This window comes from Electrona antarctica (genome assembly GCF_951216825.1).
Source record: "Electrona antarctica genome assembly, chromosome: 13".
In the NCBI taxonomy this organism is placed as follows: Eukaryota; Metazoa; Chordata; class Actinopteri; order Myctophiformes; family Myctophidae; genus Electrona; species Electrona antarctica.
In genome coordinates, this window is record NC_136794.1 from 37602043 (window position 1) to 37625380 (window position 23338).

The following is a 23338-nucleotide window of genomic DNA, read 5'->3' on the forward strand; positions in this document are numbered from 1 at the left end:
CCTGAAAAACTGTATTGTGTGTTTACAAAACGAACTAAAACTAACTGAAATAATAGACAAAATGCCCGTAGTTTCAGGAGAATTGCCTTTTTTCCAAACTCTCCTGAACTCCAACGCTACATTTTGCATTGAGAGAATTCGTAGGCCTTCAGTAGCTAAAGAGTGGGTTTGGTTAGACATACGAACAGTCCTACAGTGAGTCCAACACCCTACCCAAAACCCTAACCTAACCCTAACCGCACAAGGAAGCCATGTGTGATTTGTAACCGTCCATGGGTGATTTGTAACCGGCAACACATTGTCGGGAGCCACGGGGGATTTGTAATTTGTTTATTTCGTTTTTACAAGCTCTCTTGTGAGCTTGTAGATCCGCTATTTTTTGTTGTTGTTGTTGTTTTGAATTTCAGCCCCTGTTGCCTCTCTGGCATTCTCTGCACGTCCCTGACCTGCGATATGGAGGGGTGGCGGCCCAAGACCGGGCTGCCCTGGTGCAGGGTGAGGGATGGCTGTCGGCTGAGTACGGGGCTGCTGGCCTGCAGGTTCTGGCCCAGAGACGGCTGTCGGCTGAGTATGGGGCTGCTGGCCTGCAGGTTCTGGCCCAGAGACGGCTGTCGGCTGAGGACGGGGCTCCGCTGTGACACCTGAGCATGAGGCACAAGAGGAGCCACGCAGAGTTACCTTCAAAACGCTTGTAACAATTGATAGCAAACGGCATGAATACCCCAGTCAACAAACGCCATAAATGATCACCTAAGCAGAGTGCATTTATTAATTCATTCATTGGACTTTATTAAATCAGGGAAGACCATAAAGAGCATGCTCTCTTTAGAGCATGCCCTGAGTACATGATCACATTCACAACGCACCAAAAACAACAAAGAACAACACAAATTTTAAATAAGGTGAAGTGAGCAATATATATATAAAAAAACGTGTGTTCCACATGAGTCTTAAAAGTGAGCATTACATCTAACATCTTTCAGAGAGAAATTGGGAGACGTTCATTAAAGTTCAAAGCACCATTCTGACTGGAACAATTTACCTACTTCAATTAGATCAGTTATCATGTCCTGTTTGATTCGCTCAAATCTACCTATTCTTGTTTTTGATTCTTGTTTTATATACTTGATTCTTTATTATATAATTTACTGTATTTTGATAGCTTCTTCTTTTTTTTTTCTTTCATTTACTCTTTTGGAGTGTAACAGATATTAACAAATATTTTTTCCAATGTTATTGTCGATTGTTGTGCGACTGTTTCCCGCCATTGTTTGTGCTTTGTGCCTGAGAACCCCCTCGAAACGAGTTGCTGCAACTCAAGGGGCGTATCCTCTATTGGCATTTCAAAATAATATAAAATAAATGTAGATATATATATAATAATGGCGATATAGCGAGGTTTCATAATAATAATAAGCACCTGTCCGGTGGAGGCCTGCCTGGTCAGTACAGGACTGCCCTGCAGGGCTCCCTGAGATGGACAGCGACCCAGGATGGGACTGCCTCCCAAGCCCGGGACGAAGGACACCTCGTAGCCGTTGGCCGGCGACGGCTGCCGCGCCGCCACGGGGCTGCCGCCCGCCTGATAGGCCGCCAGCGAGCGCTGCTGCAGGACGGGGCTGTGAGCGGACCCGGTGCCGGCCATCCAGTGCAGCGCCTGGGGGCTCCTGTGGCTGTAGGAGGCCTGCGGCTGGGCGGGTTCTGAGCGGGCAGGGCTGGCCTCGGAGGTCGCGTAGCCACCGAGATAGGAGAGCGTTGGGGCGGCGGTGCCAAGGTAGGAGGAGGCCGGGGAGCTGGAGTCCAGGTAGGAAGGTGTGGGGGCCTTGGCAGCCTGGTAAGTAAGGGTGGGGGCGCTGGCAGCCTGGTAGGAGGGGGTGGGGGCGTTGGCAGCCTGGTCGTAGGGGGTGGGGATACTGGCAGCCTGGTAGGAGGGGGTGGGGGCGCTGGTAGCCTGGTAGGAGAGGGTGGGGGCGCTGGCAGCCTGGTAGGAGAGGGTGGGGGCGCTGGCAGCCTGGTAGGAAGGGGTAGGGGTGCTGGCTGCCTGGGAGGAGGGGGTGGGGGTGGGGTGGGCACTCTCAGTGGGCTGCGAGCAGAAGCCGGAATCAGTAGTGGGCTGGGACGGAGTGCTCACGCTGCTCTCTGCTGCCGCCATGTGGCCGCCACTGCAAAGGAGAAACATGGGTCTTAGTTATGGTGGCAGCGCTTTTTAAACGTTATTATAATATTACTAATATTTGTACAGTATACTTGGCTATCTAGATATTGATAGCTATTATACCTGTGTTTTGCCTACATATTTAAAGTAAATATATACATATACGGTGTACATACAGTATACCTGTATGTATGGAGTGAGAGCCCTCACTGTTTTTCCGATGTTACATACTGTGTATGTATGTATGTATGTATGTATGTATGTATGTATGTATGTATGTATGTATGTATGTATGACAAAACCGACAGCCTCGTCACACACTTGTTTCACACTCACTTCTGTGGGCTTTGGATGGGGCTACTGCTGGACAGAGGTGGGTGGGTGGAGGGACTGGGGCTCCTCTCTCCCGGCTGGCCCAGCAGGGACAGAGGTGGGTGGGTGGAGGGACTGGGGCTCCTCTCTCCCGGCTGGCCCAGCAGGCTCCCCGGCGAGGGGGCTGCCGTCGGTTCTCCGCCTGCCGCTGCCGCCGACCGGGCCACCGACTCCACGTAGCTCCTGGGTGCTGCATGACAAAGAGCACAGAGAGGCAGAACTTCAGATGGCAGCGGTGGAAATTAACTACTACTGTTAAGTCACTGTGAGGAACTTGCACTTGACTTGAGTGGTGCGTCGCTGTCGGGCAGAAACCTCCTATCTCCATATTTTAAGACTGCCACCGTGTGGCCACCAGCAATATCGCTGGGTGCCAGGCGGATACAGGAAGCTCTTACTATGATGCACTTACGTTTTTTTCGCTAGCTAAAAAGCATGAAGCAAAATTGCTAACGCTAGCATGAGCTCGCAATAGCTATCTTTTACGTTAATATTGTAATCACGATGCAGTGTAATATCTGAAATGAGCCCTGAACCTCGCAAACGTGATTATCACCACGGGTAGCACCCTAGTTTCCGAGAAAACAGCGTCTAAAGTCAGCCGCTAAAACAGAAGTGAATTATGCGCACGTACGACACAGGGAGGGCGGGGCTAGGCAAGGCGTTGCCTAGCAACCAGCCCGGGGCTAAAAGACCGTTTTATATCGATATCTAAAACGTATATTTACGGCATACAAGCGTTGCCAACGTAAATATAATGTCTAAGGCATGAAATGTGTTAACTTTTTTGTATGAAAATTAAACGAATCCTGAAAGTAACAGTTTTGGACATATGAGGTTTCCATCAGACAGAGGCCATTTCCACTTTCCGATGGTTCATGCTTTGACAATTTTCTATCCACTACAATTATTTAAAAACCTTTGTTACAAGTACTTTGTAGATTTAGATTATTATTGCAAAACATACATTAGCCAATTACGTAGATTGGTTAATGGTTCAATACATAATAAGTAGATTTAGATTTTTACACAAATTATATTTTGATTACAAGACTTGTGACTTGTAACAAGAGCTTTTATACATTGTGGTACCGTACCGCTATTTCTAATTAAGCATAAATAAACCTAGAGTGCTATCAGATTCCCACAATTTACATCTTGCAACAGTGAAAGTGTGATCTCCATCCAACTCACGATCCAAAAAACTCTGAATGCACATTAAGCAACATAAACTGAGTCCAGTCGTTCCCTGCTGCAACCCGCCGAGAGCCAGCTTTTCTGCAGCTGAATGCTAACGCTGTGAGCCTGGCGCTAACACAACCCATCTGTGCACCCCTGAGCCCTACGTGTAAGTATAAGTGTTTACATGATGGAGGCTCTCAACAGCTACGCCACTTTCACTCCAAAATGACCACATTCTCTTACCAAAATATTAATCAGCATGATTCACATGTCTTGGCAATGGCGGTTATTTTCCAATGAACTTGTTTGTTCGCATTTGTAAATGAACGTCGTCGCTGTCAGGCAATCATAAATTAATGCCTTGCTAAATTCGCAAAAAACATCCGATCCACAAGCTCACATCTTATACATCTGCTATTCTCACAATGAAAAGTATTAATTGGAGCTTGTGTGTCTACATTGTATTCATTTACTGAAAAGTAACAGTTGGGGACATACAAGGTTTCCACCAGGGAACGACAATCTTTTGGCTCTGTCGGGTGGAAACCTAAACCAAAACTGTTTTTTCTTTTCTTTTCAGGATTCAAAAGTATCAGTTCTGTGAGCTTGTGGATGTGCTACTTTTGATGCTTTTGTGTGATACTGTAGTACGATCAAGTAGGACATTAATTTACAAAAGAAACACAAAAAGGTTATATGGAGATACAGTAAGATGATTCAATGTAAGCTGTTGACTGTTCAGGCTACTGTAGATGATGAGTGGATGAGTGGAAGTCAACAACAGAAGAGTGGTTGTGACGGTTACGACGGTGGTGTGGTCATGAGGTTTTGTTTGAAGACAGAAGACAGTTAGTGGAGAGAGGATGTCTTAAGGCTATTGGTTCATGGTCTAGACTCTAGACTCTAGAAGACACTATGGCATTGGTTCCCAATTGGTTCCCTTTTCATGTCAGGCACCCCAAAATTGATATATACTGTACATATATGTGGCCAGGGACCTCCACCTGAAAATAGTTTGTGTCAGGAAAGGGACCCTCATAAGGGAAGATTTGTGTTGTTAAAGATGGAATGCCATGATTCCCCCCCCCCCCCCCCCTAAAACATGATCATCAGGTTCTATGATTATACTAGGTGAAAGATTAAAAAAGTGTACAGAAAGTGTTAAAATTATGTTTTTATGTGGCCACACCCACCAGTTGATTAAGTATGCCTAATTTTCAGGTGGGTGGTGATGAACCACCGGGAGATGGTCCGCCCCTCTATGCCCAGAAAACCATAGGTCTCTTTCAGGCTACCCTCAAGGAAACCCCCGAGGGTCCCCGAAGGACCCCACTTTGAGAACCACTGGTTCTATCTATGGCTATGGCATTAGAGAGCTGCATCCCTTACCTTCTTCACCATCACTGCTCTCATCATCTGAGGAGCATCGATGGAGGGAATTCAGAGAAAAGAACGCAAGTGATAAGATAACAGGGGTTGGATAGAAGACGAATAGAGAAGAAGGTATACTACATTTGTATAGCGCTGATCGGTGGTGGAAAACTCACTTTATTTTGGTAAAATACCAATACTGGAATATAGAAGTATACTCCGTTACAATAAATGTCCGGAATTCAAAATGTACTTGAGTAAAAGCACAAAGGTATTGACATAAAAATGTACTTAAAGTATGAAAAGTAAAAGTACTCATTATGCAGAATGTCCCATTTCAAGTTTTCAAACGTAAAAAAGAAAAAAGAACACCCTATTCTACCCCCTGAGTTACCCCAAATGGGCTGGTCGGGAGAATATAATGGCTTCCGCTATTGGCTTTCCGCAGATCAGAAAAGGACGATGACTTCACTTATACCCTTTTATTTCCAAATTGAGCTCTGAGACTAGACCACCCACACTAAAGGAAAACCTCAACCTTTTTTTAGTCAATTGTGTGGATGTGTGTGTGAGCAGCCAATATGTCCCTTATGGAGCCCATGACTCCAGTCCAGAGTCACCAGAGCTCAGCCGGTTTGCCTGTAGCCATCCCATTAGTTAGAAGCAGACCGTGTTCAAAGGAGCTGATATCACAGCCAATATTACTGGCGGGCTAAATGTTTGAACACTATTATGAGCGTGCAGACGTCCTGAAGGTGGGCTGTTAAATCAAGGTCTCATATTATGCAATCCTGCACACCCCATATAACCAGGCAATTCTCTGCTCCATTTACATAAGCTCGCTGACGGGGGGGGCATGAGGTTGTAAAATCAAGGGTGAAGAGGGGGCTTGATACACAGCAGAAGCGGAGGGACGTATTTTTAGCAAAGGGGTAAATTGCTGCTGAGGTTTATGTTGCATTGCGAGAAGCTTCTGGACAGAAGGGTAAACTAAAATCCGAAGAGACCGAATCCGTGTGGATGTCCAAATGATCTAAAGGAAAAACCAAAGCTACAAACTACAAACTAAGTACATTTACTTAAGTACTGTACTTAAAGGACCACTTCACCACTTTTCAACTTCTCTTCCTATAATTGGTCCTAACTAATGTTCATGATAAAATACCACAATTCTTTCCTACTCAGTCTGTGTCTCATATAATAGGAAGGCTGTGGGCAGTTCAGAAACCCGTCCACCAGTGACATCATCGATGGTGAATCCAAGCTAATAGAAACGGCAGGCTTTCTTTTCCTGAAAAGTTGCAATGCAAAAGTTGAAGCGATCGTTCTCACGATAAATATATTTTAAAACAAATCTTGTTTAAAAAAAATCTGCCTAATGATGATGTCACTGGTGGACGGGTGTCCGAACTGCCCAAAGCCTGTGAGACACAGACTGAGTATGAATGGTGGTTTTATCATGAACATTAGTGATGTTGAAAAGTGGTCCTTTAAGTACAATTTTGATGTACTTTTAAAAGTATTTCAAAATGTCAGTACTTTTACTTCTACTCCAATACATCTCAGAGGCAAATATTGTACTTTTACTCCACTACATTTATTTGAAACCTTTAGTTACTAGTTACTTTGTAGATTTTGATTATTTTTACAAAACATACAGTAACCACTTATACCCAATATTCATTTTGGCCATTTTCATACATTTGAAAACTTGAAATGGGATATTCTGCATATTGAGTACTTTGTACTTTTGGTACTCTAAGTACATTTTGATGCCAATACCTTTGTTCTTTTACTCAAGTACATTTTGAAGTCTGAACTTTTACTTGTAACGGAGTAGTTCTATATTGCAGTATTTCTACTTTTACTTAGGCTATAAGTAAAACATTTGAGTACTTTTTACACCACTGCACAATGGGGTCTCACGTGGGTCCGACAAAGGGAATGGACGGACGGAATGGACAAACCTGAGCCTGTTTGATTGAGGTGGATCTCCGCTGGGTTGTGGGGCTTCAGACCCAGCGCTGACAGCGGGGTCTTAGCCAGACCGGGCGGCGAGCGACCTGAAGAACGATAACAGGCCGTTAACGCCACATACTGTCACATGATCACAACAGTCTTGACAGCTGCCACCTGTCAGCTGTAATCCATAGTATAGGCTGATTCGTAGCATATGTCTGAAATGATTATTTGTGACAATTGTCACAATGTTTAAGGGCAGTGGTTCTCTCAAACGTGTCAATTTCAAGGACCCGCCATAACTCCGAGAGTGTATACGAAATGGAAGTAGACCGTATGTAAGGCAGCAAACGGACCGCATATAAATTAGCATCTTTGCTAAATCTGGTGTCCATACGTTGCATTCACATGTAATTTTCATTGTTATACATCAGGTCGTTTCAAGGAAGCAATCTGATTGGTTGAGACAGCCATCTAGCCGTGCTTCAAACAAGCATGATCAGAGATGCTCTGTTCTCCCAGAGCGCACCGACTGGGTGGCTAGGCTAGCAACAAGTTTCTTGGGACATTTGTGGTCTTTTTAGTGAATATCTTAGTTTTAATGAAATTGAGTCCACATGTTGAGCACACTCTCTCGTGTAATATTGCTTAAATACACACGTACTGTCCCGTCTAAATAAACTAATAAAAGTTACGGGTCCGTTTGCTTCCATTTGTACACAATTTGACCCTAAAATAGATTCCATTTAGAAGCCCCTTTTCGACCAATTTCAATTGAACTTTATTGTCTCGTAATTCACATTACTGCACGCAGGTGCTGAGCTGTCAAGACCAAAACAGTCACAGGATGACAAAATAAAATGACAACGCATATGATATGTCACAAAGAACACAAGTGGTGCCCATGCCTCATGCTCTGATGGGAGGTGCAAAACGTGCACGTGACCAAACACAAACGTGGCAAATGCCTGTGACACCGCAAAGCTGAGTCAAAACAGAACCTTTTCGCACACATTTGATGGGTAAACACAGCTGAAGGTAATAAGAGTTTATTGTGGGTGTGTTTCATTTAGGTGTTACTGCGTGCCAGCATATGGGCAGTGCCAGTCCCTAATAGTTAACTTCATGCTGAAAGCACCCAAATGAAACACCTAAATGAAACCCACCTGTCAAAATGTCTACAGTGAAACAGTCTATTGCCTGAGACATTAAAGGAGCATTCAGTGATTTGGGTGATTTGGAAAACCACCCAGTCCGCCCCGGTAACAAAATGTGCACATGCACGCTCTACAGTGGGGGGAAGTGCAACAGGCCAACAGCATGTGCACCAAGGCCCACCCCACTCGATCATTGATTGGAGGAAGGCCCCTCTCATCCTGATTGGTTGAAGGCTTTGCCACCCGTCACCAAAACTGAAACTAGGGTTTTTTGACCCCAGGGGCTCACTGGGGACAGGGAGGAACTCCTGGTCAGCACACTCTATAGTAGGGAGGATTATCCAGAAAAAAAGAAAAAATAAGTGATATTTGAATTAAGTCAAATCACTGAATATACCTTTAAAGGAATACTTTGTCATTTTAAATTTGAGTTTAAATTCTTCACCAGGCACGGCTATGAGAAAAGGCTTACCTACTCGTCTTTAGGGTTTAAACAGCCTTTTTTGCACTGATAATACTCACGTTCTGCTAGCACTGTAGGCCTAGCATTGTTTGATAACACTACTAATAATTTCACCCATGTTGTGTTTTATGTACTGTAGTTTGCCTGGTAATAAGGAGAACAAATAAGTCAAATTCAAACTGTCATGGTATCCCCTGATAGCCTGGCAACCATGCAGACAAATCTGCCACAGGAAAAAAAATGCCCTGAGCAGATATTGGTCTGCAGGCACTCGGTTGGAATTCAATTTCGCTCACCCTAGAGTTGTGGGTGATCAATCAGAGCCCACTATTCAAAGTGAGACTTGTTTAGCTGTGATGTTGGAAGGTATACACTTTGAATAAAAATGAATTTCAACAACCAAACTCCGGCCACATTAATCACCAGAAGAAGAAGAAGAACAAATAAAGACAACATGGACAACGTCATCACCAGAGCCACAGCTTGGGTCACGACACACACACAACTAGAACATTCAACAACGTGGTCAATCTAATCTACACTTAACTGACCAAGATGCTGAGTTCTAACCGCATGTCTTGTGCCACGTGACAGTCCCAGCTTTTAGGCCCCTGTGGCAATTAATCCAAGTCGTTTTATTATCAGTGGTGGAAAGTAACTAAGTACATTTACTCAAGTACTGTACTTTGTGCAGTTTTGAGGTGCAGTACTACATCTCAGAGGCAAATATTGTACTCCTTCAATTATCTGTTACAAGTTACTAGATTTAGATAATTATTAAAGAAACTTTTGGTCATTTTATAATTTACTGAGGCTTATGTGAACAACCCAGATGTTTTTTAAGTTGCTCCATTCAGTATTCAGATATTTGATATTCATTTGAAATGCCACGCCCCCTTCCTATACAAACACATTGTAATTTCAAACTCCATTTTAACCAAGATAGATTATTTTTTTCTGTTGACCGATATCGTTATGCTGGTACGTAAGGGGGCCGATCCTTTTCAATTACTGTTTTTGTTTATTTTTAATAATATTGTTTGATGTTTTAGTCTCCTTCGGCCTCCTCCTCCTCCTATTTTCCAAACAAATTATTAAAAATAAATGAAAAAAGTAATTGAAAAAAACACGGCCCCTCAGGTGTTAGAAGGGCAATATCAGTCACCAGAAAAAAGGTTCTGTGTTTTCAATAAATCTATCATGATTAAAGCGGAGTTTGAAGTTACAATGGGTTTGTATAGGAAGGGAGCGGGGCAGCTAAAATGAATATCAAATATCTAAATACTATATACTTTGATACTGTACGTATATTTTGATGACAATACATTTGCCCTTTTGCAAATTTTGAATGCAGGAATTCTACTTGTAACAGAGACAAATCGACCTAGTCATTCTTTTCCACCACTGCTTTGTACTTCTCCTTCCAGCCATGGTACGTACGTGCACACAGCAAACCAAACCCAAACGACAAAGACAGCTGACTTTTGAGCACACGACTATGACTGGACGTAAAAATAGCTAGACAAGTGAGGCTGGTGTGAGAGGGGGGCCAAACAAGGCAGGAACAGGAAACTGAACACAGATGACAAGTTTTGCAGAGAGCAGCACCCACAAAGACTGTGGACTGTCAACAACTTAACGTGTATAATGTGTTGCCTCTGGGTGTCTCTACCACGGATGTGATTGTGAGTGTAAACAGAGGCCGAAACAGAGGTTGAAAAAAAAATCACATTCGATTCAATCATAGTTCACAAAGTGGATTTGATTTCATCTTCGAGTTTGACACGTTGCAGGCTTGTTGAGAAATCGTTTCAGAATCAATGAAAGTCTTAATTAAGATCAAATCAATACCAGCTTTCTCCGTGGAACAGAGAAACTCTCAGTGAGCAGAGAGTAAGCTGACATACGTCAAGCCGTGTGTGTGTGTGTGTGTGTGTGTGCGCGCGTGTGTGTCCATTTTGGTGGCGCTGCTCTCCTGTGGCTCTCATGCTCTTCCAAAGCAATGCAAGGAGGAGTGTTTGTGATACATGGCAATGGTTCTCAACGCGCGGGTCCGGGTCCGGGGCCGGTCCAAGATGGAACCTTACGGGTCGGTAAACACCAGTGTACAATCTTATCCCAGTTATCTCTGGGAACTGCACTTGTAAAAGTATTTATTTAAGCCTGAGATGGAACCAAATTAACCTGTATACGCACAAGTGCCACAGACCCGTCAGCGCGTTCAATTTGGACTCCTGGTGGTCCCCGGACTTGACGTTGAGAAACAGCGATACATGGGGTGGGAGGTGGAGGGGGTCGGGGTCATGGGGTCACTCTGCAGTCGCTTAGCGAGGGGGATGGGGGCGGGACCACACGGCTGACGCTGTCGGGACAGTGGAACTTTGACAGAGGCGTGCATCTTCCACTTACCAAAGAATCCATAAGCTATAATCTTTGTCATGTGCCACCTATAGATGCCATATAGTACATCCTGACCTGTATGGCTGTGCTGTACTGCAGGGGGCGGTCTCATCTAGGGTTGGCTTTTCTTGGTTTTAACTAGGGGTTCCACAGTCAATCGAACTAATCCCATTTAATCAATAATAAAACAGGATCAATCACTTATTTTAATGAAGACAAAAAAAAAGATTTAGAATGATAGACATTAGAAAATAGCTGCTATTTTCTCTATATTTTATGAGACACTGTTATACGACAAAGTATCAAATATGTGATTAATCACATTAACTGATTGGTCCATTATAAAAAATGAATGAATCTTGACGATTCAATGAATCAAAAAGGCGTAATCGATCACTAAGAAAATAATCGACGGTCGCAGCCTCAGTTTTAACAAACCCCCAGACAGCTACAACTAAGGCTTCGGTTTCCCTTTGCAATTAAACGCTTCTGCAGGCGATAACCTCACACATTTACTGCTTGCTGGCTTCGTGGGGCCAGTTGGCGAGAAAGAACATTTATCTATAGGACTTTGAGCATCGTCCGAGAGAAATCCCACTATGTTCCCTGCTCTCCTGCAAGTGTAAGTATAACTTGTAACAGAGTAGTTCTACATTGCGGTATTGATACTTTCACTAAACCCATTCTGGGCGGGAACCCCTTTTGGTGTTTTAACTAAGCATTATGTTATACTTTAGCTATTGAAAAATAGCAGATCTACAAGCTCATAGCGCGCCACCGAGTGGCGCGCTACGAGCTTGTAGGTCTGCTATTTTTGAAAAATCGTGAAAATGCGGCACAACTCTTTGAATATATATTCTTTCAGAGCAAACGTTTTTTTTATTTCGACGTCAGGCCTAAATGGTTTAAGTAACAAATGTGAGTGCTTTTTCCACCACTGACATTCGGAGAGATGACGCACAGCAGCATAATAAACCCGATCGCTGCAGAGCGAGCGACGGTTCTTCGGTTGCCCTGGTTTATTTATCTGCGAGCGCGTATATAAGAGCTCAGTGTCACGCCATGTTCCCACTCTGAGGGGCAGAGGGGAAGTTAAAAGCGGGTGTTAAAAATACAGTGGGGCGTTTTTACAGGCGTGCCCCCGAGGACCATGTGTGCACGGTGGCGGGGGACGTAATTGTTACCTAACCTAATACACGTTTCTTGTCTTTAAGAGTGTTGGGTGGAGTTCATGGGAAGATACAAAGGAGGGGAGGGGGGTTTGTGGTACAGGGATCTGTCTCCAAATCTACACAGTAACGTCTGGAGAGTTCGTTTAAAGAAATGGATCCTTACGGATTGCTACGATGACCAGATAATTAGTGGGCTCCGAGTCTGTGGAGCGCTGTATATTTATCTATTTATTGTTGTGTCCATCTTTCTGTCTGTTCTCTCGCTCCACTGGATGACTGGAATTAAATCTCTGTGTCTGTCAGTGTCTGTGCCCACCGGGTGACTTTGATTCACTGTCCGCCTGCTCCATCTTTCCTATTCTTTGAGTCTACAGAATGCTGACTGCGCGAGTGTTCTTGCGCGGTAGGTAGACCAGTGGGTTTGCAGTGTTCAACCAGACGTCACCACTCAGGCATTTTGATGAGGCTCTGCCACTCTCCCCACGAGGGGTGGAGACATTAGGTCATGGTTACTTCCATTCGTGCATAGTAAAGGTGCCTCTTCTTCAGGCTGTGTGAATCATTTCTTTATATAAAAGTGTTTTTTAGTTTTTTGCACAATTTAGAAAGAAGAAGAAAGGTATTTTTTTAAGAAACAAGTTGGTAGAATTTGGGGGGGGAAATCACATGAACACAAAGCTAAAAGGCATTTCAGAAAGTTATTTCAGAATATCATTTCACGTGGATTTGAGCTATGGTTGTATCATGATGTCCTATATCACATGTGACCCTTAGAGAAATTGAATGATAGCTAGATGATAACGTTTACCACATATCTCAACATTTGGTCATACACCTCTATGTAGTACACGCGTTAAAAACAACAACTAATTATCTCTCTTATTATACGTATCATTCTTTGAGGATGATCTGGCAAACCGAACAACCCTGCCTCTTCGAACATAAAACTGAGATCTTGCGATCAAATAAAGCAGATTGTCTGGAACCCAAAATGCCCAATTGATCATCTCCACATCGCCCTATGTCAGCCGGAGGTGGGGGGGGGGGACTTACACAGGTTGAAGTAAGGGGTTTGCGGCGAGACGGGGAAGGCAGGGGTTTGGGGGAACACCTCACCACCAGCGACAGCCGTGGGGCTGACGAGACCCCCGTCCATCTCCTCGAAGGCCTCCCGGTAGCTGTGCATGTGTCTCTGCAGTGGACACACACACACACACACACACACACACACACACACACACACACACACACACACACTTGTATTACTATACCGTACTGGACAGTGTTTTGCTTATTATTCAACCCTAACCCTTAAAGCCGGAAATGGCCGACCTACTGTGCAAGCTCTGCTATTTTTCAGGGGCACGTCACTGATGAGCAATAATTCCAATGCCAAACCCTACAATCTAACCTCTAAAAAATAAAATCTTAACCTTAACTCCAAACTGAATATGTTCCTAATTGTACACTGTAAACATTATTTCAACCACCAGGAAAATGATCCTCACCATGTCTAATTTGTCAAATTCTACTATAATTGTGAGGACATTTTGGCTCAATTGATACTCCACCATCACATACAGTAAGGGGCGCCTCTAGCCAACAACAAATAATCTACAGTAGAAAATAGGCGGAGATGGAGTAAATAGTAAATGGTGCATTTATATAGCGCCTTTATCCAAGGCGCTTTACATAGATTGTGCATTACATTCACCCATTCATACACCGATTGCGGCGGAAGCCATGCAAGGTACCAACCAGCACATCGGGGGCAATTTGGGGTTCAGTGTCTTGCCCAAGGACACTTCGACATGTAGACAGGAGGAGCCGGGATTCGAACCGCCGACCCATGGATCATTGGACGACCTGCTCTACCTCCTGAGCCACAGTCGCCCCAGTACAAACAAGGCGTACGGTGGTGGTGTATAGCAGGGGTCCCCAAATTATTATTATTATTTTATTTTTTTGCAACTGAATGGCTGGGAAATGGAAATTAAGAGTTTACATAGTACACATGATACATGCATAAACTTTCCTTAATGATTAGATCTGGTTTCAGCAGTCAGTTTGTATTGGGGGTGGGGAAGGGGGGTCAGGGCGTGGGTCACGAGACATGGCCAAAGCATTTCCGGGGGTCCCCAGCCCCTGGTGTATAGTATACTCTACCTCTTTTGGCCGCCCCCCTGGGTTCATGGCAATGGCGTTGAAAAACTCTGGGGACACGCAGCGGATAGGGGAGCGGAGCGGGCCGTCGGAGGAGGCCACTGCTTCCTGGCCGTTCTGGTACTGTCCCTCGCTGGCGGTGCGGTGATGTGACGGCTCGTCCAATGGCATTCCTCGTGCCTGGACACCTGCTCGTTAAAACGAGACGAGTTAGTCGTTAGTCACACACCTGAGATTCTACTCTTGTCGCTTTATTCACTTCTATGCACTGACTGCCTCTTAACCACTTAAACCCATTAAGACCCGGAACGCATCTGTGTTTCCTTAGCTTTAAATCACTTTAAACATTATTTTAAACTTTAGTTATAGAAAAATAGCAGTTCTATAAGCTCATAGTGTGGCACTCAGTGCTGCACTATGAGCTTGTAGATCTGCCATTTTTGAGAAATTGTGAAAACGTGTGCAAATCTTTCTGGGGGGGTGTCTGGAACAACATATTTTCAGATGGGGGTCCACGGCCATATACATATCATTTTGGGCGTCCTTATTGACATTAAATAGTTTGAGAACCACTGATTTAATAAGGATGCTATATGGGGTTTAGTGGTTACTGGCTCCATTATTACAATCAAAGCGTATACAGGCAATTTCATGACATGAAACACATTGCATTGTGGCTCCTACACCTACTGTACCAAAGTTACAGCATGCATGCATGTTACAAAAACACAGACATAATCTTAAACACACAGAGAGGGTTAATAACAGTTCAGCTGCTCATCAAACTCCATTTGTTTTTACATGCAAACAACAAGTCTGCACTGTGTTTTGGGTTTTCCGGGGGACAATGTCCTCTCTGAATGGCACATGTGACGTACAGTATCAGGCATTGCTGGTGCATTGACGTAAATAGTTTTCTGTTTTCTAGCTAATGTGTCAGTGATTCATTTTTTTCCTGGAAGGACCTCAAAGGAGCCAAGCTCATTTCAGTTGAGTTGATTTGGAACTGGGAGAAATTACGACAAATAAGAGACATTGCGCATGAAGAATAAAGCATTCTAAAGACATACAGAACTCAGCCTCGGAGAAATTGCCTCGGACAGACAGACAGACAGACAGACAGACAGACAGACAGACAGACAGATTATAATACATTTGCTGGCGTGAAGCAACCAGCTGGCTTTGCGTTAATACTTTTTAAGCCAATGATGTGCGAGCCTTTGAATGGTGTGCGGAGCTTTATAGCGAAAGCACAAACATGGGCCAAATGTGGGCACTGCCAGCCATGGCTGAAATACTATCTGTGGCTTCCCTGTGTGCTTTGGAACGAGATGAAGGACGACGGGAGAAAAGGACGACACACACGCACAAAAGAGGGCTCGGAACGAAATCAGACCCCTATACTCTCTGACAATGAGAAGAATGAATTGAATGGGGGCTATTTGTGCTGAGGAACATCTCCGTGGAGTCTTAAGATTCCTCAGCGCTCGGATGAGTGTGTTCTCTGTGGATCCAATGGTGGACCCCTGCAGCAGTGTTGATGTCGTCGACTAAAAGAGGACAAATGTTCTTCGACTAATGTCTTAACACTGACGAAAACTAAATAAAAATGAACTCAAAACCAAGCTACGGGTGACTAAAACTATGACTACATAAATGTAATGCTGGGAAATAGGCAGAAACGGAGAGAATGGGGACTTGTTTGACTTGACTTCAAGGTTGGTTGTATCATGGAATAGTGTGGGTTCTGTTGAAAATGATACCCAAATAGAATCCTCAGTGTTAAATTATCCATTTGTATAACTCAGAGAGAGTGTACGAGATGGACGGACCCCCATCTCGTACATTAACGGTAAGGATGTTACTGTGCATCAGCAAAGCAGCTGAAACACACATCAACAGCATGAGAGTTTCCCTTTAACCACAAAAGGCTGTAACGTCCAAACAGAACCGGAACTTTTGTTCGGTTTTGGAAGGGCATGCGTGCCGTTCTGAAGAAAGTTCATTAAAATTAGCCGATCAATATAAACTCACAATGTGGTCGCAATGCAGTGTGTGAGCTTGTAGATCAGCTATTTGGGCCTTTCACAGCTGTAACATGTCCTTCCTCTCCCGTCTACAGTTCTTAGAAAAGTGGAACATTCACTACTTCTCTTTACCGACGACAACAACAACAAACACTAATCAGTCGGCAGACACCGACCCGGAAAACTGTGATCAATGGCTTCTGTCAGCCGTATTGCTGGCAGACAACCTCCCATAGATGGAAAAGCATGTGGACACACCCGAGTGCGAGAGCCTGACTGTTATGGAGACTGTGAAAATATTTACGGCCTTTCTGCTCAACCTCTTCTTGGCCCGAGGGAGGAAAAAAAAAAGTATTGGAAAAGTTAGTGATAGTATTAGCCCGCAGCTGTGAGAGATGCTAACAGCTCATGGCTGGGGATGACGTTGGTTGTTGTTGCCATGGAGTTTGGGTGTCTCGCGTGGATTGTAACAGTGCCAAATGTCAGCCTGCGGATGTACTCATGTCCAGTGTTATTTGGACTATAGCGACGGTTCGAGGAACACTCACATGCCTTCTCTTAGTAATGTACGCACGTCCTCCAATGACGTGCCTTCAAACATGTCACATGGTCCTGGTCTGAATTTTATTCTCTCTCTCTCTCTCTCTCTCTCTCTCTCTCTCACAGTACAATTTTGAAAGTACGTTGGCTTTACATAGCTTTTTTTTTTTTTTTTTTACTCCACTACAATTATTTGGAAACTTTAGTAACTAGATAGGCCTACTTTACAGATTTAGATATTATTAGAGCACATTAACCAATTTAAGGACTGTATTTCGGCTACTGTACATCCTCAAAACGTGTCGCAATGCGAAGGATTTGTCTACTCTAGTTCTATAATTCTTTGTGGGGAAAATTAAGTTAAATGGGGCATTCTGTATAATTTGATAAATACCTTTACTCAAATATCATGTTTTAACACAGGACTTCTATATTGCAGTATTGGTACATTTACTTATGTAATTTGAGTACTTTTTCCAACACTGTCTCTCTCTGTCGTCTCGCACCAGGCCTGGAAACACACAAACCAGATGTATTACCCACGATGCACTGCTCTACAGCGGAGCACTGTCAAACATTGGGCCGTCGCCCTAGCAACCGCTAATGACTTCCAGCCGTTGCGGCCCCCAGATTCCCAGGACATATTTTTGGATCCTTTTATTTGTGTGTGTGTGTGTGTGCGTGTGCGTGTGTGTGTGTGTGTGTGTGTGTGTGTGTGTGTGTGTGTGCGTGTGTGTGTGTGTTTCCCTCCCCCTCTCTTAGTTCTCAATCAATCCAGAAGGACGATATCATTTCAGAACGTGCGTGGTGCGCTCCAAAAACATCAACCTGATAGCCTCGTCCTGAGTGCCGCGGAGCCTCATTCAATCAGGCTCTCATACACATACGTGTACGCACCTGTGACTGAGAGAGAGGTTATCTTAGGTGAGAGCACTAGCTGGTGTAAAGTACATTTACTTAAGTACTGTTTAGTACAATTTTCCAATACCTTTACTTCTACTCCACTACATCTCAGATCCAGATATTGTACTTTTACTCCACTACATTTATTTGAAAACTTTAGTCACTATACTGTAGTTACTTTGTAGATTTTTCATTATTATTACAAAACATACATTAACCACTTCAACCCTATACATTTTGACCATTTAAAATAGATGTGGCGCATTGTGAGCTTGTAGAACTTGTAGAGAATGCATTGTAAGCTTTTATACATTGGAAAACGTGTACCACTGGATATTCTGCATAATGAGTACTTTCTACTTTTGGTACTTTTGGCACTTTAAGTACCTTTTTGATACCAATACTTTTTCCACCACTGTTATATGGACCAAAATCGGTTTACCAACTTTAACCTTATATTGAAAACAAATGTTCAGAAGATCTACAAGCACACCAACTGGGCTTTTCTTAATCCTATGGGGACTTTAGGAAAAAGGACGTTACAATGAATAGATGGTGCAGTTAAAAAAGAAAACTAGACAAGGAGTTCCCTCGTGGCCTAAAGGTTTTACGGTAAGTGACTCCTCACAGCTGACCTCATTGGAAACTTGACCAAAGCCCTTCTAGCTATATGACCCATGGTTTACAGCCATAGTTTAACTATGTACTCAAATGTTTTACTTAAGTAAAAGTATCAATACTGCAATGTAGTAATAGGGCCTCACTCAGACCTTTACTGCATTGCTGTATGCTTGTTGGATGAATGTTGTGTAGTGTCATGGTCGCCCCAATGCATTTCCAATGGGAGTCACATGGTTTGACACAACATTTGTGTTGTATGAGGGGGAGGGGCGCAGTCGAAACACGGCCGAAAGCCATACAACAGCTTGTAGTCCAAAATGTGGACTACAAACCATGTGACTTCCATTGGAAATGCATTGGGGCGGCCATGACACTACACAACATTCATCCAACAAGCATACAGCAATGCAGTAAAGGTCTGAGTGAGGCCATACTCTGTTCCAATTAAAAGTCCAGAATTCAAAATCTACTTGTGTAAAAGGTCCCATTTCAATCTAAAAATCTTTTGAAAATACATAGAAGATCTACAAGCTCACAATGCATCACGATGCGACGCATTGTGAGCTTGTAGATCGACCGGAATGTATAGGGCTGAAGTGGTTAATGTTTTGTAATAATAATCTACAAAGTAGCTAGTAACTAAAGTTTTCAAATAAATATAGTGTAGAAATAAATGTATAGGACATTGGAACTACTCAAGTAAAAACACCTCCAAATTGTACTTAAGTACAGTACTTCACTTAAGTAAAGTACTTAGTTACTTTCTGGTTTACAGTACACTGTCAGATGGAACCAGGGCTGTTTGCGGTATACAGCGAGCAGACTGGCCCCCCTGACAACCCTAGGGCCCTGTAGAAGGAACAATCTGCTCAGACTGGCCCCCATGACAACCCTAGGGCCCTGTAGAAGGAACAATCTGCTCAGACTGGCCCCCGTGGCAACCCTAGGGCCCTAGAAGGAACAATCTGCTCCGCACCGCGGCCAATGTCTCCCCGCGGACAGATAAGACTGTAGACATGTTTCCAACTATATAGGGCTGTGGTCTCTCTCCTGGATTTCGTGTCCTTTTGTGTACCTTTCTCTCAAATGTTCAAAACGGAGTGGTTGGAAAAAAAGAACAGACTTGAAAGAGGCCACTGTATCCTGGCCTTGGTATTGTTCCCCAAGTTTGGCAAAACGGATCTTGTGACATGCACTCTCCTGGCTCGGGACAGAGCCGCCTTTGTGCTTCCCCTTGTCTCGTTCTTGTGAAACTTTAACGTTACCCAATTGGGTTTTTCTTTTTTTCCCCCCTCTCTGCTACGCAGTCAGGTTAATTCCCTAACCTTGAGAGGAAAAAAGCTGTATCACACTGTCACTCCGAGCAAACAGAAATGAAGGGTGTATGCAGAGCTATGTGGATTAATGGTTAAAATGAGATGTGGTTAGTTCATCGACTGATAGCAGAGACAGAAACAGGTTAGGTACATGTTGGGCTTGAGCGGTCAGGCACGAATATCACTATATCGCGGAGGTATCACAACAACTCAACATTTAGCAAAAACTGTCCTCAAGCGTCAAGCGTCAAGTACGTAATTAGAAGGAAAACAGAAGACGAAAGAGCAGGATCAACCAAAAAGAAAGACCGAAATATGAACAATAGTAGTATGGACAGAGGGAACAAAAGGCTGTGTTGGGTGCACGACTGCACGTTACTTTTAAAAGTAACGTGTTATGTTACAAAATTACGTTAATTAATTAATTAAGTTATGTTACCGGCTTACCTAATGAGAGAAGTAACTTGTTAGATTAGATTACTTTTGCGTTAATGTCAATTAAAAGTCCTTCACGATTTCTTGTGCAAGTTGTTTACATTGTCCAGAGGGAGAATAGGCTATTCAATGAGGCTACAGTATGTTTATTATTGTCATAATATTGCACGGAATGCACGCACACCTGCAACTTTTGTGTCTTATCAAGAAGGAGGAAAATAACAGAAATTCATCGTCTGGATTTTCATTTCCATGTGTGGCAACAGAAGGAACAGGGAAATAATATATTTTAATTAACTGAATTTATTTGAAAATGTACCTAAGTATTGTAATTGCAAAACAAATATGTCACGTTACACTTTTAAGAAGTGATTTGATTACAGTAATAGGAATTTCGTATAGCGTTACCCCCAACACTGAACAACACTAATAGGAAATTTGAAACCAATAGGCTCTATGTCTATGCATATGCCAATTTGGAAATAACTCTTCCTACTTCCTTCACATAATATGGTAGTAAAGAAGGCTCTGTTCCATTCTGGTCAAACAGAGTCAGGGTGCTGCTATTGTGCATGTTTGCTCACTGGAATCACTCTACTACATTTGTGCGCTCATAGGCCTCACTCAGACCTTTACTGCATTACTGTATGCTTGTTGGATGAATGTTGTGTAGTGTCATGGCCGCCCCAATGCATTTCCAATGGGAGTCACATGGTTTGACACAACATTTGTGTTGTATGAGGGGGAGGGGCGCAGTCGAAACACAGCCGAAAGCCATACAACAGCTTGTAGTCCAAAATGTGGACTACAAACCATGTGACTTCCATTGGAAATGCAATTGGGGCGGCCATGACACTACACAACATTCATCCAACAAGCATACAGCAATGCAGTAAAGGTCTGAGTGAGGCCAATTGTGTTATGGTAGTCCATGAAATGGAACAGGGCCTTAATTAGTATCATCTGTAACACCTGTGAAGGAAGTCGGAAGAGACCTGGAAGTACAGTAGGAACGGTTATTTCCTACTGAGCATAGAGCCTATACAATGTAAAAGATAAAAAAAAGAAGCACTCCACTGCACTCAGAGACGCCAAACAGATTAGGAGCGAGATTACAGAGTCCCCAGGGACGAGGAAGCGGAACAGACAGGCCTGGAGGAACCAACCAGAGAGGGAGTGAGAACGCTGGTGGTCAGACTGAGAAGAGGTCATGCTGCACTTGACACTTCGGACACGAGCCAAGTATTCTGGGTCAGGTGCATGATGGGAGAAAAGGAGGGAAATTATGAATGATGAAGATTATAACGTAAAGAGAAAAATAAATAAACGTAAATAAGAGGTGGAAAAAGTTATGAGTTAAAATGAATAACTAAAGTAACGTAAGTTGGCAGTAGATATGATAGAGACAAAAATAATACATAACACAAAAAAAATAAAACATTCTCAAACACTCCCAAATGTCACTCTTGAATGCCAACTTAACATAAATTACGTCAATACGAATAAAAGCATTTTGAATTCCGGACTTTTACTGACGGAGTTGTTCTACCGTACATTGCAGCATTGATACTTTTACTCTAAGTAAAGTAAGTACTTTCTCCACCACTGTGTGTTTGCCTAGAGAACGCCAGCGTCCTGGAAGAGAAAAGTGTGCACTTCCTGCTCGAGCCTCTCTGCACGACGTACGGGGACCGACAACTTGACTGACAGGAGATAAGATAAGCGCGGAACGGTGTGTAATGTACCCCCGCCGCGGTCCTGCTGTCTGCACAGATGGATGCAAAATCACAGGTTTGCTCTCGACACTTTTGCAGCGACACTGTTCAAATAAATCCTCATTCCACATTAAGGTGTTTTCTGTTTTCTTCCATCATAAGCCACATCATATCATGGCTTATGAAATAGTAACATAGGGTCTCAGGGCAACTCAAGAGAATTGTACAAATAGAACCCAATGCCATTTTGGTTCCGTTTGTGCACTCCTGGGGTTAAATTAACTCTGAGGATTTTACTGTGTAGCTGCGTATAGTGGGCCAAATCTCAGATTCAGTTTAGTGCAAAGTCTTATGGGGCAAAATTTGGAGCCCGAGCTGTGCGGACAATGGCTGGATTGTGACCTCATCGGGCTCACATGTACGCCAACGCAACTTGCTCCAAAGCATGGCTCTGTGAGCCAAGAAAGTCAAGCTGGCCTCGGAGGTGGATGTTCCAAAAGATTACACCAGTGAGCCTCTTCTTGGGGACCAAGAATCATGTGCAATTCTGAGAGACGTGGGTGTATGCTTGGGTGTGCGCGCTCACTTGTCCTTTTAAATTCGTTGACAAAATGTGAATCCTTTGTTTGTCCAAGATTATTGTCCCTAGTCCCACATTTATGCTAAAACGAAAACAAAATTGTGAAACAGCAGTACAGTCAGGTTTGTCACGGAGTTACTTACCAGCGACACGTTGGGCCACCAGGCCTTCCACGTTGAACACCTCTTCAGGCTCACTGTCTTTGGGCTGGGGCGAGGAGGTCGACGACACGCTCGGGCTCCTCTGGGGTTCCGCAACGTCTGGGGACGAGGACAGCGTGCTGGGCGGGTAGATGTTGATGGGTTTGAGCAGGAGCGGGCCCGCCACGTTGGCGGAGGGCTGTGGCGAGGCCGCGGGAGCGATTCCGGATGGTTCACACACCACGTAACCTTGAACAGTGGTGGAAAGTAACATTACAGTACATTTACAAGTACTGTACTTATGTATATTTGTGAGGTATTTGTACTTTCACTTCTACTTCGCTATACATTTTGGATCCAAATATTGTGCTTTTACTCCACTACATTTATGTGAAAACGTGAGTTACTTTGTAGATTTTGATTATTATTACAAAACATAAATTAACCACTTCAACCCTATACATTTGGGCTTTTTTATTTGAAAATAGTCGATCTACAAGCTCACAATTCATCATAATGCGACACATTGTAAGCTTGTAGATCTGTAATTTTCAAAAGATGTTTAAATATTAGATTTTTTTTTAAAGCACATTTTGATACCAAATACTTTTGTACTTTTTACTCAAGTAAATTTGGAATACTGGACTTTTACTTGTAACAGAGTACT

The 23338-nt window shown here is 43.5% G+C and overlaps 1 protein-coding gene across 4 annotated transcripts in view; it reads right to left on the minus strand.

Moving 5' to 3' along the window:
* tns1b (tensin 1b) overlaps positions 1–23338 on the minus strand; it is a gene marked incomplete at both ends in the record, with an annotated part of 98784 nt that overhangs the window by 21500 nt on the left and 53946 nt on the right. For 2 of the 4 annotated variants that reach the window (XM_079517945.1, XM_079517948.1), the window contains 8 exons: positions 447–641; positions 1421–2162; positions 2492–2717; positions 7048–7143; positions 13285–13423; positions 14398–14582; positions 21403–21483; positions 22675–22920. In XM_079517945.1, coding sequence (XP_079374071.1) covers positions 447–641; positions 1421–2162; positions 2492–2717; positions 7048–7143; positions 13285–13423; positions 14398–14582; positions 21403–21483; positions 22675–22920 — 1910 coding nt within the window. The remainder of the gene's footprint in view (positions 1–446; positions 642–1420; positions 2163–2491; positions 2718–7047; positions 7144–13284; positions 13424–14397; positions 14583–21402; positions 21484–22674; positions 22921–23338) is intronic. The other 2 variants (XM_079517946.1, XM_079517947.1) reach the window with 2 other exon arrangements.